The following is a 16,246-nucleotide window of genomic DNA, read 5'->3' on the forward strand; positions in this document are numbered from 1 at the left end:
GCCAATTTTTTTCCAGCTTCATTATAGCCCACGGGGACCATTATAATCAATGGTCCCCATAGGTTTTAATAGAGAATAATTCCAGGGTTACCTGGGGCTTTAGGATAGCTGTTTTTTTTAGGTAGAAGCACCAAACTTAAAGCATAGCTGTTAATGCATCTCCTCAAAAAATACCCCAAATTTGGAAAATACTGGACCTCCAAAGAAGCTGCCCCCATTCCCCATTGTTTCCAATGGAGGAAAAGGCATCCAAACTTTAGGGAACGTGGTCCTTTTAAAAATTAAGTGCCTTTTGCATGCTGTGATGGCAGTGCGAGTGCATGCAGAAGGCATTTAAAGGGCTTGCAGACTCTTTAAATGACATCTCCAAGCTGAGTCCTCACTCTGAAATCATTAAAAGGGACCAAAAGCCCTTTAAATACATCAACTAGGGCTATCCAGTGGCTTTGAAAAATTCCAAATAGTTTAGGATTTGACCAGTTTGGATAGCTGAAAAAAAAATCAAAACCAGTATCCAGCCAAATTAGGTCTTTTTTTTGGCACAGATTAGCCAAACACACACCCCTAGGTTGTACCAGCAGCCAGTACATACTGGACAACAGGGAGACTAGAAGGAGGAGAAAGACAGAGTCACAAAGAGGTGCTCAGAGGGATTTATTGAAGAGCAATAGCCGCAGAAGATCTGTGAAGGGTTCTTATCTGTTTTCTGGTTAAAACTGCATTTTGAGACTATGATGTTTGAGATTTATTTACATCCTGCCTTTCTCCTCAATGGGGACCCAAAGTGGCTTATATTGTTCTCCTCTCCTCCATTTACCCTCACTACTATAGCTTAGTTTGAGTGTGTGAGAGGCAGGCCCAAGGTCATCAAACAAGCTTCCATGGCAGAATGGGGACTCCACCTTGGCTTTCTCAGATCCTTTTTCAACACTGCACCATGCTGGGACTCAGATTTAAAGTCCCAATCCTCCAGGAGATCAAACAAGAGCCAAGAAGTAACCGGGGGGCGGGGTTCTACTTATGATCTTTAGGTGATCCACAGACAGCACATTGATTTTCTAAGATCCCAGGTAGCACCAAAGTACGTAGTCTGTTTTGTCTCCGGTCACCCTCAACTGGTTTAGATGTTGGGCAAATGGCAGTAAAGAAACATAGGATCTTCTATTAATACAGTTATTTATTTCTAGCATTTCTAAGAAGGATAACTATCAACACAGGTGGAAGGAACCATAGTGACAGTAAATAACTATAATTTTTACAATATTTGGTGATTTGTTACCTACCTAGATTCAGGTGCATAGCCACATTGGTCTGAAGCAACACCTTTAAGACCAACAAAGTTTTATTCAAGGTATAAGCTTTCATGTGCACTGAAGAAGTGTGCATGTACACAAAAGCCTTGAATAAAACTTTGCTGCTCTTAAAGGTCTCATGGGACTCAAACTCTGTTTTGTCATATACCTGTTACTAGAAACCTGAGCAAAACATCCCAGGATAGACATGAAAGAAAGGGGGAGGGGGTGAGCAAAGCATGCCCTAAAGCCCATGAGCCTTTGAACTCAACCATGATGGATTTTTGCAGGAAAAGAAAACTTACATATGTACAACAACCAACTTTTGCGGCAGACAATAAAAGAATGTGGCCACTGAACACATGGCAGTAGAAATGAAAGTTCTCCTGTACTGCAAAATACAAATAGATCAGTTCATTATGTTTTTATGGATGAGAACAAAAAAGGCATTCCCCAATGCCTTTGTACTGGTGATGCTATTTTTTCCAGAGCGATGTAACAGTAAGAAACACGGAGGGCCATAAAACATTAGAGCAAAAATAAACAATTATCCGTACAGGGAAATGTACAGTATTTACATTAGAAGTTCTTGACGAAAACATTGCTGGTAGGAGGTTCTTGCTTGAAACGCCAAGCTGAAATCCAGATCACCAAAACATGACAAATAGATATTAGGCGTATGTCAATAGTTCACCAGGAATTCATCCTTCACCATCACTGCTGCTGCTCCAGTCATCTTCATACGCTGGATTCAAACACTGTAGGGAATAATAAAAAAATCACAGGGGAGTTTTATTTTTATTTATTTATTTTAAAATTTATATACCGCCGCTCCCCCGACAGGTCTCGCGGCCGTTCACGTGAAATACAATAAAACCCCCATAATTCACCCTATTAAACAATAAAACAACAAGACAGCAATGGACAACATACTCGATATTCAGCCTAATCCACTTTGTTCAGCCAGGGCCACACCCTCTGCAGTGAGAGTGGGAGGTGGCCTGATGGACCTTGGAGATCCAAGTCGGAATCCTGGGGCTCTGCCCTGGCCTCAACCGTATGCCTGGCGGAAGAGCTCGGTCTTGCAGGCCTTGCAGAAAGCTGGTAAGCTGTATACTGGGGCTAGATCATAACAGTATGGCTTTATTTATTTTTGGGTTGTGATTTAAAGTGAGAGTATGGCTAATGTATCTTCTTTGTTTATATCTCTCTTCACAAAAATAAGGACATGCTCATGGCCAAAGACTGCTTATGTATGTAAAACATTTATTCTTTGCACAGGCGCAATCTTCTTTGTGAACACCTCACCAAAGCCTCTATGAAACTGCTTGCCAGGTGTACTGATCTGGAATTTCTCTCCTTGTATACATGTACACACAAACTTAACTGTATGAGACTTTAGTGCCCAACAGGGGATCAAAGGCTATGTAAACCAAGACGAATTCTGTTAAAAGAGTTTATCTCATAGACCACACAGTCGCTATTATTTCCTCTGCAGGCTGCTGTGGATTAAGTTAACCTTTGTAAACAGCCTCTCCCTCTACTGAATAAATGTCACTGCCTCTTAACATCCCACTCTTTCTATACACTCTCTGCCATATTCTTTACACAAGCAAAAGGAGTCCAGGTTCTGAGTAGCACCATGGTAGCTTTCTTTCTCTCTAAATGCCTGGACTTTTATTTTTTTCTCATTCTCGGATGATAGCCTGAACTCAAGACACCTTTCTCCAGCGCCAGCTTTCACAAAGCAGCTGAGCAACTGTTCTCTTCACAACTGGTCTTTCCACTTCCACAAATAACTCTTTTTCTCATTAGGCAACTTTCCTCTGACCCCTCCCTTCTTATTTTCTCAGCATCCCTCATCTGTCATTTGCTTCCCCACCGGGCTTTCTCAGCCTCCCATCCCTCACAGGGTGTCTGTTGTGGGGAGAGGAAAGGGAAGGTGATTGTAAGCTGCTTTGAGACTCCTTCGGGTAGAGAAATGTGGCATATAAGAACCAACTCTTCTTCTTCTTCTTCTTCTTCTTCTTCCCCTTTGCTCATCTCCACAATAACTCTCAGTTGGTCACCTATTCAGGTGTGGTCTCTATCCCCATCTCGAGAACATTTCAACTGGCCATTTCCCTTCCATCAGTTGGCTTGTTCCCCACTGCTAAAAATGGTATGATTTCTGAAGTACAGTGAAAGCTGCTTTGGAGGGCAATTGCTTATCCGGATTGCTCAGTTAACTGGCATTGTCCAGACGGTAAGCTCACCTCCCTCAGCCGCCATGCCTCTGTGTCTTTAGGTGACACATATGCCCTACTCTTCGCCAGCTAATCGACTTGATGCCTCCATCCACTGCTGGGCTTCTGAGAGCCAACGCTGCTAGATGACATTATCCTTGGATGTCCGCTTTCCCTCTTAAATGGCCTTGAGCTTTCAGATGTCAGCTAAGCTGGGGAGGTCCCAGGAATCCAGCTCTGCCTGTTATATAGGATAGCTCCAAGGGAAAGGTTCTGCCAGTTGTAGGGCTGTTGCAATACCATTCTCAGAGAGGTGGGGAGTTCTGGCAACTATGGGTTGCTCTTGGGGGAGCACAGTAATATTTGCTATTTACAGCATTTATATTCCACCTTTCTCCCCAATCAAGGCCACCAAAGTAACTGACAACTAAAACCAGAACATTATAAAATAACCATGAAATCATCTCAAAACCAAAAGGCAAATCCTTATCCATTGTTGTTCCTCTATATATTTATGAAACAGCCTAGGGGATGGGACGTGTCTGACTGTCCAAGTTGGAATTGGGCCAATCAGGGTGCAGCCAGCTTTGCCCTGATTGGCCCTTCCCCTGCAGCTCCCGCCCTCCGTCCCTGGACTCTAGCCTCTTTGTTTTCAGATGCCTCAGTGCCTGGAGTCAGCAGCAGGTAAGGGGAGAGGGCCCTGGGCAAAGGATCATGATGGAGGGCCTCTTAACAAGGGCCTCTTGGCCTGCTAGGCTGGGCCTGCTGACGAGGGCCTCCCAACCTGCTGACTGCCTGCTAAGGAGCTAATGAGCTGCCCAGCCCCCACCCACCCCACTTGATCTGGCTGTGAGCTTCAGCCCAAAGCCACCTTAAGCTGCCTGGCCAGGGGAAGGGACCCTTTCAAGGCCCATTCTTAGGAACGGGCTTTGAAGTTAGTACATACATAAAAACACAGACCTAGCAATTAAAACACAGGGCAAGAAGGGCACTGAGGGAATGTCAGATGAATCAAAAAAGTCTTCACCAGCTGGTGAAAGACAGCAAAAGAAGTGGACAGGCAAATATCAAGGGAAGGGAATTCCACAGTTTTGGTGCCATGATTGTGAAGGTCCTGCCTTGGATTGCCACCTGTCTAACCTTAGACAGAATATCCAAACCAGGGCCTCAAGGATGGCTGCAGCAGTTGGGTAGGTTCATGTATGCTGGCCCCAAATTTTGTAGGGCTTTGAAGGTTAGCACCAACACCATGAATTTGGCACAGAAACAAACTGGGAGCCAACACCGATGAACCAATAAGCATGAGTATCTGGGATCATCTGATTAACTGGCAACCTCCATTCCTCATTGAGTATCAGAAAACAAACCCTTTACTGCAGCGGTCTCCAAGCCCCGGTCCGGAGACCGGGACTGGTCCGTGGATCAGTCGGTACCGGGCTGCGGCTACTCCTCATCCTCCTTCCTGGCTGCTGCCTTGGGGGCTGCCCTGCCACTCTGCCGCCGGCTTGCCTTTGGTGCTCTCCAGCGGCTGCCATGGCTGGGGCTCCCCCTCGGCGTGGCACTGCACAGATGTTGCTGGCAGCGCCTCCCAGTGTGCGGCGGGAAGTCAGGAGTGCCGGCAGGAAAGCAAGTGGAGCAGGGGCTCAGGCGGCAGCGACATCCCTCGGCAAAACACTACCCCCCCCCGGGGCCTCAGTAAACTTGTCAAGTGTTGACCAGTCCCCGGTGATAAAAAGGATGGGGACCACTGCTTTACTGTATTTTCAACACTGCAGGCAAGCTCTCAAAACTCTTTACACGTCCTGACACATTCAGGCTGAACAGAGGGAAGGAAGAGTATGGAACCCAGGTTTACACTCAGCGAGCAGTGGTAAGGGGCCCATTAACAGTAGGCCTCGCCATACTTAGGGTCACCCATGACTACCTCCATATGGTGGCTGGTAGATAGCACACTCAATCCCAATTCCTGGAACTACAACCTAGTTTCAGGATAGCCTGAACTGGTTCCCATGGTCTTTTAATATAGGGAAATATGATGACTCCTGCACTCAAAGCAGCACAAACTCTGTCTTCATGGTTGTTTATGGAGTGACAAACTGTTCTATTTCACCCCACCCCACCCCGTCCCAGGAAGATTTTTCTGCAATAGCCACGTAATGGCTGCTGCATTTTTACATGTACATACATGTTTTAATTCCAGTGACAAACTATTTTACCTTTTCAGAGGCATCGTCGGGCTCTGGTTCTCTCGTGGATGGCACCCAGGCAAGTATATTGCTATCTCTGCCACTACTGTAAAGTTCCTGCCATTAAGGAGAATAAGCCCCAGAATGGTTATTAAATACGGATGGAGGCAAACTTGTGATAAATATTGAGAAGAACATTCTGTACCTTGGAGAAGGAGAAAAAACATGATGGAATTTCTAATTCTCTACTCCACCCAAGAAACCTTGTTCCCTCCTCCCAGAGAGCCAGCTTGGTGTAGTGGTTATGAGCGTGGACTTCTAATCTGGTGAGCTGGGTTTGATTCCCTGCTCCTGCCACAGCTCTGATAAAGCTGTTCTGACTGAGCGATAATATCAGGGCTCTCTCAGCCTCACCTACCTCACAGGGTGCCTGTTGTGGAGAGAGGGAAGGGAAGGAGAATGTAATCTGCTTTGAGACTCCTTCGGGAACACAAAAGCGGCATATAAGAACCAACTCTTCTTCTTTTTCCATAGCCCCATACTTAATGGAGCTGTGGCAATGACAAGGGAGAAGGGAACCCTTCCTTCCCCTCTGTACCAGAGTCTTGAATACTGCTATGGCACATGCCAGTAAATATCGATACACCAGGGCACTGGAACATACGTAACTCTGTCTTCCACGGTCTTTGATATCTGGGATGCTATCATAGCAGCATTTAATGTGACATCATGGAAGAAGAGCAGTTGAAAAAGCCAAATGAATTTATGGGAGGAATTTATTCTGGCAGGGATTCCAGTTTACATCACAGAAGAACCATCAAAGAAATGTAGGACAGATGCAACAATAACCAAATTCTATTCTGGACTGTACAGATACAAGTTTCAGCAACCTTGCTCCATGAAATACTAGCCCTTAAGCTGAATACAAAGGATAAAAATTTTGCCTGTATATAAATCCTTTAAAATTATGGTCTATGTTTCTAATTTGCAATGGAATTTACACCAATATGTAATTATAAAAAGTAATGACATGCTGCATGGATTTTTTTTTAAACCCCACTGCTATCAACTAAATTCAATCATTGCCACATCCTATTTAATAAGTCTACAGCTTTTACCCCTTCAAGGATCGCTGCCTTGTCATGGCGAAGGGGCTTGCGTAGCTCAGTGAAGCTATGAGCTATGCCGTGCAGGGCCACCCAAGACGGACAGGTCATAGCTGAGAGCTCTGACAAAAGGTGATCCACTGCAGAAGGAAATGGCAAACAACTCCAGTATCTTTGCCATGAAAACTCTATGGACAGGTTCAAAAGGATAAACGATATGATGCCAGATGATGAGCCCCTCAGGTCGGAAGGTGTCCAATATGCTACTGGGGATGAGCAGACGACTAGTACGAGTAGCACCAGAATGAATGAAGTGACTGGGCCAAAGCCGAAAGGACACTCAGTTGTGGAGGGAACTGGTGGTGAAAAGACAGTCCGATGCTGTAAAGACTTTTATTCCATAGGAACCTGGAACGTCTGATCCATGAATCAAGGCAAGCTGGACGTGGTCAAACAAGAGATGACAAGACTGAACATCGACATTTTAGGAATTCGTGAACTAAAATGGACAGGAATGGGTGAATTTAATTCAGATGACCATCAGGTATACTACTGTGGGCAAGGTCAGTAAAATGAGTACCCAGCTTGCTGGGGGGGTAAAACGGTAATGACTGGGGAAGGCACTGGCAAGGCCACCCTGTATTGTGTCTGCCATGAAAACGGTGGAGGGCGTCACCCCAAGGGTCAGACATGACTCGGTGCTTGCACATGGGATACCTTTACCTTTTTTTGAAGTCCTACAACACCTTCTAGAAGCAACGCCAAAAAATTATGTGCTTATCATCATGGGGGATTGGAATGCTAAAGTAAGAAGCCAAAAGATAACCAGGATAACAGGCAAGTTTGGCCTTGGAGTACAAAATGAAGCAGGGCACAGGTTGGTAGGATTTTGTCAAGAGAATACAATGGTCATAGCAAACACCCTTTTCCAACAACCCAAGAGACGATTCTACACATGGACAACATCAGACTACAACACCAGACAGGCAACACAGAAATCAGATTGACTATGTGCTCTGCAGCCAAAGATGGAGAAGTTCTATACAATCAGTATAGAAACAATAAAAAACAAGACCAGGAGCTGATTGTGGTTCAGATCATCAGCTTCCTGTTGCAAAATTTAGGCTCAAACTGAAGAAAGTAGGGAAAAGCACTAGGCCACTCAGGTATGAACTAAATCATATCCTCGATGAATATACAGTAGAGGTGACAAATAGATTTAAGGAATTAGATCTGATAGACAGAGTGCCTGAAGAACTATGGACGGAAGTTCGCAATATTGTACAAGAGGTAGCAACTAAAACCATCCCCCCCCCCCAAAAAAAAGAAATGCAAGAAAGTAAAATCACTGTCTCAGGAAGCTTTACAAATAGTTGAGGAGAGAAGGGAACTAAAAGGCAAGGGAGAAAGAGGAAGATACATCCAACTGAATGCTGAATTCCAGAGAATAGCTAGAAGAGTTAAGAATGCCTTCTTAAATGATCAGTGCAAACAAATAGAAGAACACAATAGAATAGGGAGGACCAGAGATCTCTTAAAAAATTGGAGATATGAAGAGAACATTTCATGCAAAGATGGGTATGAAAAAGGACCAAAATGGTAGGGACCTAACAGAAACAGAAGAGATTAAACAAAGGTGGCATAATTATACAGAAGAAATATACAAGAGTGATCTTAACATCCCTGATAACCACAAAGGGGTAGTAACTGACCTGGAGCCAGACATCTTGGAATGTGAAGTCAAATGAGCCTTAGGAAGTCTGAGCAACCATAAAGCAAGTGGAGGTGACAGTATTCCAGTTGAACTATTCAAAATCTTAAAAGTAAAAGTGCAGTAAAAGCGCTACACCTAATATGACAGCAAATTTGGAAAACTTAGCAGTGGCCACAGGATTGGAAAAGGTCAGTTTAACATTCCAATCCCAAAGAAGGGCAATGCCAAAGAATGTTCAAACTACCGCACCATTGCACTCATTTCTCATGCTAGCAAAGTCCTACAAGCTAGGCTCCAGCAATATGTGAACCGAGAACTTCCAGAAGTTCAGGCAGGATTTCCAAGAGGCATAGGAACTAGATCAAATTGCCAACATACACTGGATCATGGAGAAAGCTTGGGAGTTCCAGAAGAACATCTACTTTTGCTTCATTGACTATGCTAAAGCCTTTGATTGTGTGGAGCACAACAAACTGTGGCAAGTTCTTAAAGAAATGGGAATACCAGAGCATCTTATCTGTCTCTTGAGAAACCTATGAGAAAGGCGGGGTTAGATGAATCACAAATTGGGATCAAAATTGCAGGGAGAAATATCAACCACCTCAGATATGCAGATGATACCACTCTAATGGCAGAAAGGGAAGAGGAACTAGAGCCTTTTGATGCGGTGAAGGAGGAGAGTACAAAAGTTGGTTTGAAACTCAACATCAAGAAAACAAAGATCATGGCATCCAGCCCTCTCAATTCCTGGCAAATATATGGGGAAGAAATGGAGGTAGTGACAGATTTTATTTTCCTGGGTTCCAAGATCACTGCAGATGGGGACTGCAGCAAAGGAATTAAAAGATGCTTGCTCCTGGAGAGGAAAGCTTTGGCAAATCTAGACAGCATCCTAAAAAGCAGAGACATCACCCTGCCAGCGAAAGTGCATTTAGTCAAGGCTATGGTCTTCCCAGTTGCAATGTATGGCTGTGAAAATTAGACCATAAGGAAGGCCAAGTGTCAAAGAATTGAGGCTTTTGAACTCTGGTGCTGGAGAAGACTCTTGCGAGTCCCTTGGATTGCAAGGTGAATAAACCGGTCAGTCCTAGAGATCAGCCCTGTGCTCCTTAGAAGGCCAGATCCTGAAGATGAAACTCAAATACTTTAGCCACTTCATGAGAAGGAAGGACTCCCTGGATAACATCCTAATGCTGGGAGCGATTGAGGGCAAAAGAAGAAGGGGACGACAGAGAATGAGGTGGCTGGATGGAGTCACTGAAGCAGTTGGACATGACTTCGCACCTAACAACAACAACAGCTTTTAACTGATATAGGCCTGGAACCTATGAATAAGTTTCATGAAGAAATTCCTCTTGCACTATCATTCCCATTTGTACAATTGCAATGGTGTTCAGTGAGCCTGGAGTGAATGAGTGCAAGAAGACACATGCTCTGTGGCAAAAGGTATACAGGACTTGTCCATAGAATTCAAGTGAATACTAACATCAAACTGTTTCTCAGTTGGAAGAGCTGCAAATTCAAGACATAAATGTTTATTTTTAAAGTTGTTTTGGATCTGCTGTGTTAGTAACAGAATGTGATCAGAAAATATTTGAATTGTGTTTTAAAGAAACAAGGATATCTCATAGAATAAGTTTGCTACTGGACAGTAAAGAATATATGGGGCCATTCCGCACTCGTTCAAAATTGCACAATGGTTGCAAATTGAAATCGCTACTGTTTTGCTGTTATGCACAACATCGTTGACAATCTGCAACACTCCTGAAACCGCTTCATTGTAGCGCTTTCAGGGAAATCTCAAAAAGTGGATTCACCCTCCGGAAAGTGCTACACTCTTGCAACCAATCTGCAACACTAGCGGGAAAGTTCTGTGCGTTACCATTGTTGCAGTTTCTGCAAAGTCCCTCCCCCTAGCTCTCTCCTCTGATCTTCCGGCGAAGTGATCGCCATTTTTTTTTCTCGGAGCGAGCAGAGGTCAACGCACTGGCGAGCCTTCGTTTACCCAGCTAGGCTTCCCCAGCTGCAGTCCCTCCCCAGAGCTGTTTAAAGTCACCAAGCAACACACAGCCCCGTTTGCTGGTTTATTTTCCCTTTATTTTTCACTCTATTTTTGGCCGAAAATCGCGCCCGTGCGGGGGGGGGGGTTCACTCGGGGGAGCGTGGCAACAATGAAACGGCAGCTCAAACACTACCTGCTACCTAGATGGGTCTCTCCGTTGCAACGAATCAACGCAGATTCGTTGCAACGTGTGTGTGTGTGTGTGTGTGTTTTTTAAAACCTTCCTTAAAGGGTAAGGGGCTTTTTGGGAGCATGATAACGGCCGCCCATTGGCTGCTTGACGGCCAGGGGCGGGACAAAGCTCGGCAATATCGCTTCCTGGCTAGCGATTTTTGCCGAGACTGGAAACCTGTGGGAAACGATAGAAACACAACTGGATTCCACTACAAAGGCAGGTATGCATAACGACGAATTCCAGTATTTAAAATGGCGTTTTTTCATTCCGCAACCAATTTGCTACATAGATCCTGGTGCGGAATGGCCCATGGTATTGGTGACAATGGATTTAATAGTTTTCATATCATACTAGTGATAAAGAATGCATGGCCTTACTACTGAATTAATTGTTGAACTGATTTTTTATTAAGTAGTAGCTAGTTCTTCTTCTCCTTATGGATGGAATAAAATACATACTTTCAAGCAGAGTTAGCTAAATATGGAAGCAGTTGACTTTTGCAAAAGGAAAGAATATCACCACAAGAAAATATGGTAACCTGATAAGAAAGTGAACTAGGAAGGAAAAAATACTATCAGAAAAAGAAAATTAGAGGAAGGGTTAAATAGAGATGAGTAATTTGAACAGGTTAAATATGATGACGAGTAATTTGAAAGGATGAAATATGAGGAGTAATTTGACTTACTTAAAAAACACAAGCAAGTTAAACATTAGACTTGCTTTTAAAAGTTGGAAACAAAAACAACTGAAACAGATAAAATCTCAGAATTTGTTTTAAAAAATGTTTTTTTTTCTGTATGAAGAAATTTATCTCACACAATAGAGTTTGTCAGAGCTCACATGAATCAGGCAGAAACTGTTAAACAATAAGGCCCAAATTGTTTAATTGTTGGACTGAAGGGTATTTCCTAGGGGGTGTCATGTCGGTGTCACAGTGACCACAGTGTCACTGCAGCCACAGTTGTGGAAGAGTGACAAAAATGCACCTGTTCCAGGTTCCTCATCTATTTGTTAATATATAGTTTGCTATATACAGGCTGTATAGACTTAACCTGCCTGTTCTCTGAAAAAATCAAAATTTATTTTTTCTTTATATTGTATTTTGCAAACAAGAAAATTCAAAACAGTTCTCTGTAGAATTAGAAAATTAAACATAGATCTGTTGACATCACACAGTGCTAACAAAACCACAATTTCCATTGTTTGGACCAAATGGTTTCTCCGATTATACTCCAGTTATACTACCTATGTCTCTTTGCCCTACTTACAGTGTGGCCTTGGATGATGAGCCATGCTTGCTAAATGGGCCAGAGCAATTTTGGAGCTGCTTAGGCATCCAATTCAGTGTACCAAACCTCTCCCCCTCCTTCCCTCTCCTATATATATATATATTCATATCTAGGATGGAAGAGATTCAGGGAGGAAAAAGCCATCAAGGGAATGCCAGAATAATAGTGGAATGGAACAGAAGAGGCATACCTTCTGGTTAACAGATGCTTAGAACAATCAACAGCAGAAGGCGCTGCTATGTTATGCTCTGCTTGTTAGCTTCTCAGGGGCTGGCCACTCTTGGAGACAGAATGATAGACTATGAAACAAGTGGCTTTAAAGGGGGCCATGGATGAGAGGTCAATCAGTGACCACAACCATGCTGCCTAAAAGGAAACTCAGCCATCTGTTTGCTGGCCTTCCAGATCAACTGATTGACCATTGTGTGGAGCGGTATGCTCAACTGTACAGATCACTGGTCTGATCCAACAGGCTCTGCTTACATTACATTATATTGTATGGGCTGAACTAGCAACTTTACTCTTAGATTAGGAATTACTAGAGCCAGCTTGGTGTAGTGCTTAAGAGCAGAGGCTTCTAATCTGGCGAGACAGGTTTGATTCCCTGCTCCTCCACATGCAGCCAGCTGGGTGACATTGGGCCCATCACAGCCTGATAGAGCTGTTCTGATTGAGCAGTCCCTGTCAGAGCTCTCCCAGCCTCACTTACCTCACAGGGTGTTTGTGGTGGGGAGAGGAAAGGGAGGGTGATTGTAAGCCGCTTTGAGACTCCTGGATCCATTTTGCATGACCAAAATGTGCCCTGCGGGGGATATATTTCTGTGGGACACCGGGTGTACCCCTGGGAAACACAGCAGAGCCCTGCTTCCCTCTCGGCCTTTTCCGCCCATGCGGAATTGGCCCTGGTAAAGATAAGCGTTATATTAAAAAGCTCTTCTAGAAAAGTCTATGAAATAAGGTCAGCCCTGTGTATGGCATCTCTAACCCAGCAGAGCTTCAATTACCCATAGCGCATTAAATTATGTTTCTTACCATACTTTTATGAAGCATACACATATAATAGCTCATTCTTTTGGACACAAGTAGTGTCTCTAAATTGTTTGCCATTACTCCAAAGAGTTCCACTTACTTGAAAATGAGGTTGAAAGACACAGCAGTCAACGGAACTATAATGACCCCTTAGCATAGTTACTAGGTCTCCTGAGTAAATGGTATAAATGGCAATAGTGTTACTGTATGGCACAAACACAAATTCCGGACTGCAGCCATGAGAGACAGTGAATTTGAGTCCTTTTCTACTTTGATTGCACACCTTCCCGTAGTTTACCTATAAGGACACAAGATTATAAAATTAGTAACTGGTACTGGTTGATAATGCACTATATTTTTAAACTTAAAAATATATATATTGTTCATAACATATTCTGACTCTGGCTTTTTTGTTTTGGTCCAAACTGTAATCTGCATAGGTTCAATTTTATGCATGATGACTCAGAAGTCCCTTTGTGTTTCTTTCTAATGTCAGAATGGAATGCAAGAATTAGGCAGTCAGGTAGTAAGAACAAAAACCTCTTTTTTAAACCCCCCAATAAAAACAGCAATTAAACAAAGCAGAAACTCAAAAAGATAAAGGCACAAAGAAGAAAATATATCCTTTGATTTGTTAGCAAAAGAAAACAAGAATTCTGTTAACCACACCTCATTTTGAAATAAAATCACAAATATCCACACAAAAGATACCAAAAATAGAGATAAGAGCCATGATTACATAGTTACAAAATTGTAATATGAATATGTACTGATCATGCCAGGAAGGATGCCATTTCAGAGAAAACCACCAGATAAGTTTGGCTTCTGCAAAGATTTTTCAATGGACCCTGCCAACATTATTTGGTGGATAATTCTGCCCATCAATGTAATATGCCAACCTGTTTTAGACTGCGGCTTACAGGTAAAATCCTCAATTTTCCAGCACCTGGGTATTACTAGTCTGGCAGCCATTAAAGGTGACAACACAGTCTGTAGGAATGGGCTGTATATCAAGCCAATAATCCTACAATTTTGCTGCTGCTGTGGTGCATGAGATAAGCATGCTAGACTAGAATAATTTTTAAATTATTAAACAGAAGTGTTGAACTAGGATCCAGGAGACCTGGGTTCAAAGTTGTACTTTGTCACAAAGTACACTGGTTATCTTGGGCCTCTTAGCCTAACTTCCCTAAAAAGGTTGCTGAGAGTATAACATGGACAAGAGACAACCATTTCTCTAATCTCTTAGAAGGAACAGTGAGATAAAAATATAAAATATTATAATATGAAAATAAAAAATAAAAAATGTAATCGCAACCACTAACATTAAGGAAGTTACCAAAAAAGTTAAAAAGATACAGCAAACAAAATTAAATGGAGGGAACATGCCAAAGACAATTAACAGTCCTAGTCCCAATATACACAGACAGTATTATTAATGGGAAACAAGAATGAGAAACAACAGATAATAATTAGAAGAAGAAGAGTTGGTTCTTATATGCCACTTTTCTCTACCCAAAGGAGCCTCAAGGCAGCTTACGTTTGCCTTCTCTTTCCTGTGGGGTGGGTGAGGCTGAGAGAGCCCTGATATCACTGCTCGGTCAGAACAGTTTTATCAGTGCCACGGCGAGCCCAAGGTCACCCAGCTGGATGCATGTGGGGGAGCGTGGAATCAAACCGGGCTCTCCAGATTGGAAGTCCACACTCCCAACCACTACATCAAGTCCGAACTCCAACCACTACACCAACAATACATTGCAAAACTCACAAGATAATGACAATTACTACACCCTTGTCTTGACCTGGAAAGCCTGGCATGCTCGATTTTGTAAGATCTCAGAAGCTAAGAACGTTGGTCATGGTTAGTATTTGGTTGGGAGACCTCCAAGGAGAACCAGGGTCATGACACATATGTGGATAATGGCAAACTACCTCTAAATGCTTCTTTACTGGCTACCAGACAAGCCTATAATCATAGGATCTCCTGACTACACTTCATACTCATCATATGATACGTAAATAATAATTGTCTCCTAGAAGTCATGTTGATCATCTTTATTTACCAAGAAATTAAGGGGAAAGGTATCTTGAAAGTTAAAGCAGTTGAAAAAGAAAAACTAGCACTGAATGCCTACAGCAAGAAAATCAAAGAGAAGTTCTAGTTGAAGTCCAGTAGCACCTTTAAGACCAACAAAGATTCAGGATGGGAGCTGGAGGCATGCAGGTACGTTTGCTGGTCAGTAGCTTCCGGTATAAGGTAGTCTCTTGGCATCCATTGTTTATTCTTACAGTAGTGTCCAGAAAATGTATTTCTTGCGTAGATTGCATGCCTCCAGCTACCATCCTGAACATACCGAACAATCCACTGTATACTGCCAGGCCCTACGTTATAACCACATCTGCTCCAATCCCACGGACAGAGATTCCCATCTAAATGATCTACAACAAACCTTTTTGGAACTAAAATACCCAGCCAGTGAGGTCAAAGAACAGATTAACAAAGCCAGAAGGATATCAAGAGAAAACCTGTTAGAAGACAGACCCAAAAGAGAAAACAATAGAACACCACTAGTGGTTACATTATAGAGCCTCTTGTGGTGCAGGGTTGTAAGGCAGCAGAAATGCTGTCTGCCCATGAGGCTGGGAGCTCAATCCCAGCAGCCGGCTCAAGGTTGACTCAGCCTTCCATCCTTCCAAGGTCGGTAAAATGAGTACCCAGCTTGCTGGGGGGTAAACGGTAATGACTGGGGAAGGCACTGGCAAACCACCAGTATTGAGTCTGCCATGAAAACACTAGAGGGCGTCACCCCAAGGGTCAGACATGACCCGATGCTTGCACAGGGGATACCTTTACCTTTACCTAGTGGTTACATATAGCTCTCAGCTCAAGACAGTACAACGCATCATCAGTGACTTACAACCCCTACTGGATAATGACAGTTCTCTTTCTCAAGCACTGGGGGGTAAACCTTTTCTTTCACACAGCCCCACAATCTCAAACAACTGCTCACCCACAACAATGCAGCATCGAATGTGAACATGGACACTGGTACTAGAGCTTGCAACAAACCCAGATGCCAACTTCGCTGCCATATACACTCCAATGCCACAATTACTGGACCTAACAACATCACCTATATCATCAAAGGCTTATACACCTGCTCATCT

At 43.3% G+C, this 16,246-nt stretch overlaps 1 protein-coding gene across 2 annotated transcripts in view; it reads right to left on the reverse strand.

The window, feature by feature from the left end:
• Nucleotides 1-1,159: 1,159 nt before the first annotated feature.
• ERCC8 (ERCC excision repair 8, CSA ubiquitin ligase complex subunit) overlaps nucleotides 1,160-16,246 on the reverse strand; it is a 57,999-nt gene continuing 42,912 nt past the window's right edge. For both annotated transcript variants that reach the window (XM_077347201.1, XM_077347200.1), the window contains exons 10-12: nucleotides 13,179-13,376; nucleotides 5,734-5,820; nucleotides 1,160-2,050 (exon numbers count right to left, since the gene is read on the reverse strand). In XM_077347201.1, coding sequence (XP_077203316.1) covers nucleotides 1,994-2,050; nucleotides 5,734-5,820; nucleotides 13,179-13,376 — 342 coding nt within the window. In that variant the 3' untranslated portion in view covers nucleotides 1,160-1,993. The remainder of the gene's footprint in view (nucleotides 2,051-5,733; nucleotides 5,821-13,178; nucleotides 13,377-16,246) is intronic.

This window comes from Paroedura picta, chromosome 7 (genome assembly GCF_049243985.1).
Source record: "Paroedura picta isolate Pp20150507F chromosome 7, Ppicta_v3.0, whole genome shotgun sequence".
NCBI classification, from domain to species: domain Eukaryota; kingdom Metazoa; phylum Chordata; class Lepidosauria; order Squamata; family Gekkonidae; genus Paroedura; species Paroedura picta.